The 1,990-nt window shown below is 48.6% G+C and overlaps 1 protein-coding gene across 1 annotated transcript in view; it reads left to right on the forward strand.

Moving 5' to 3' along the window:
* R3HDM2 (R3H domain containing 2) overlaps positions 1–1,990 on the forward strand; it is a 22,205-nt gene that overhangs the window by 9,092 nt on the left and 11,123 nt on the right. The window contains 2 exon segments of the mRNA XM_031064569.1: positions 801–882; positions 884–962. Of these exon segments, the coding sequence (XP_030920429.1) occupies positions 801–882; positions 884–962 (161 nt within the window).

The following is a 1,990-nucleotide window of genomic DNA, read 5'->3' on the forward strand; positions in this document are numbered from 1 at the left end:
AAGCTATAATTGATATGATATGATATGATATGATATGATATGATATGATATGATATGATATAATATAATATAATATAATATAATAATTGTTCAGCATCCTGAATCAATGGAATCAGATGCATCCTCTATGTGCCCTCCCCTTTTCTCCTGGATCCCAGCCCTCTGTGCCTCTCTCTGTTGCAGGTTTGGTGCTAGGTGCCCCTGAAGCCTTAATATAATATAGTATTAGTGGAATATAATATAGTTATTATATATTATTATATACTATATTAGTTATAGTATTAGTGGAATGTAATACAGTTTAATAAAGCAATTGTTCAGCATCCTGAATCAATGGAGTCAGATGCATCCTATCCATGCCCTCCCCTTTTCTCCCCTGCTCTGTCACCTGTTACCTCATGCTTTTCTGCTGGCTCCCAGCCCTCTGTACCTCTCTACCTTAGGTTTGGTGCTGGGTGCCCCTGAAGAGTTTATATAATATAATATTAGTGTAATATAATATAGTTTAATAAAGCAATTGTTCAGCATTCGGCATTAATGGAGTCCAAGGAATACTACAGGTGCATTTCCTGCTGGCTCCCAGCACTCTGTACCTCTCTGTTTGTGTTCCAGGTTTGGTGCTGGGTGCCCCTGAAGCCTTTATATTATAATTAATATAATATGTTTAATAATTCAATTGTTCAGCATTCTGAATCAATGCAGTCAGATGAATCCTATCCATGCCCTCCGCTTTTCTCCCCTGTTACCTCCTGCTTTTCTGCTGGCTCCCAGCGCTCTGTACCTCTCTGTTTGTGTTGCAGGTTTGGTGCTGGGTGCCCCCGAAGGCTGCAGCCCGTCCCCCTCATCCCAGGCCAGCCGTGCCCTCCTGCCCTGCCCGGCCCTGCTCGGCCCCACGGCCCCCCGGGCTCCCCCCAGCCCAGCAGCAGCAGCAGCCGCCCATCAGCAGCCCCATCATGTCCCAGGTGAGTCCCACCAGAGGTCAAATCAAAGCATTAAACCCCTCCATCCAGCACTGACCATTGGTGTCCAAAGCATCCAAGGGTTTAGAGCCTGGGAAAACTGATTTCAGGCTGTTTGAGTGTTGGTGAAGGATCTGGAAATGCACCATGCCCATGTCCCTTCTGTGTCACCAGAGGTCAAATCAAAGGATCAGCTCCACCATCTAACACTGACCAAGCACAAGATGGGGGTTTTAGTGTCTCATCCAAGGGTTTAGGATCTGGAAAAACTGATTTCAGGTTGTTTGACTGTTTTGAAGGGCCTGGAAATGCACCATGCCCATGTCCCTTCTGTGTCACCAATCAAATCCCCCCCATCCAGCACTGACTATTGGTGCCCAAAGCACAGGGAGGGGATTTTAGGGGTTTTACTGTCTCATCTAAGAGTTTAGGGCCTGGAAAAATTGATTTCAGGCTGTTGGACTGTTGGTGAAGGGTCTGGAAATGGACCATGCCCATGTCCATGTCCCTTCTGTGTCACCAATCAAATCCCCCCCATCCAGCACTGACTATTGGTGCCCACAGCACAGGGTGGGGGCTTTAGTGAGGGGTTTTAGTGTCATGAAGTGCTCCAGGTGACAAAGAGGGGTCCCTGGGGAAGGTGAGTGAGCCGGAATGGCCAAGGAGCACTGTGGGGAGTGCTGGGAACAGGAGAGACACCTGAGCCTTGGCTGGGCTGTGCCTGATGGGATGGATGATGGATGCTGCCCTGCAATGGTTTCTGTGCTTCCCAACTCCCTGCAAAGCCCCTCTGTGTTTGCAGTTGGCTCACTTGACTAACCTTGTTGTTCCTTCTTTCTCTCCTTCCTTCCTTCCTTCCTTCCTTCCTTCCTTCCTTCCTTCCTTCCTTCCTTCCTTCCTTCCTTCCTTCCTTCCTTCCTTCCTTCCGCCACTTCCTTCCGCCACTTCCTTCCGCCACTTCCTTCCGCCACTTCCTTCCGCCACTTCCTTCCGCCACTTCCTTCCGCCACTTCCTTCCGCCACTTCCTTCC

This window comes from Geospiza fortis, unplaced genomic scaffold (assembly GCF_000277835.1).
Source record: "Geospiza fortis unplaced genomic scaffold, GeoFor_1.0 scaffold599, whole genome shotgun sequence".
Lineage (NCBI taxonomy): Eukaryota > Metazoa > Chordata > Aves > Passeriformes > Thraupidae > Geospiza > Geospiza fortis.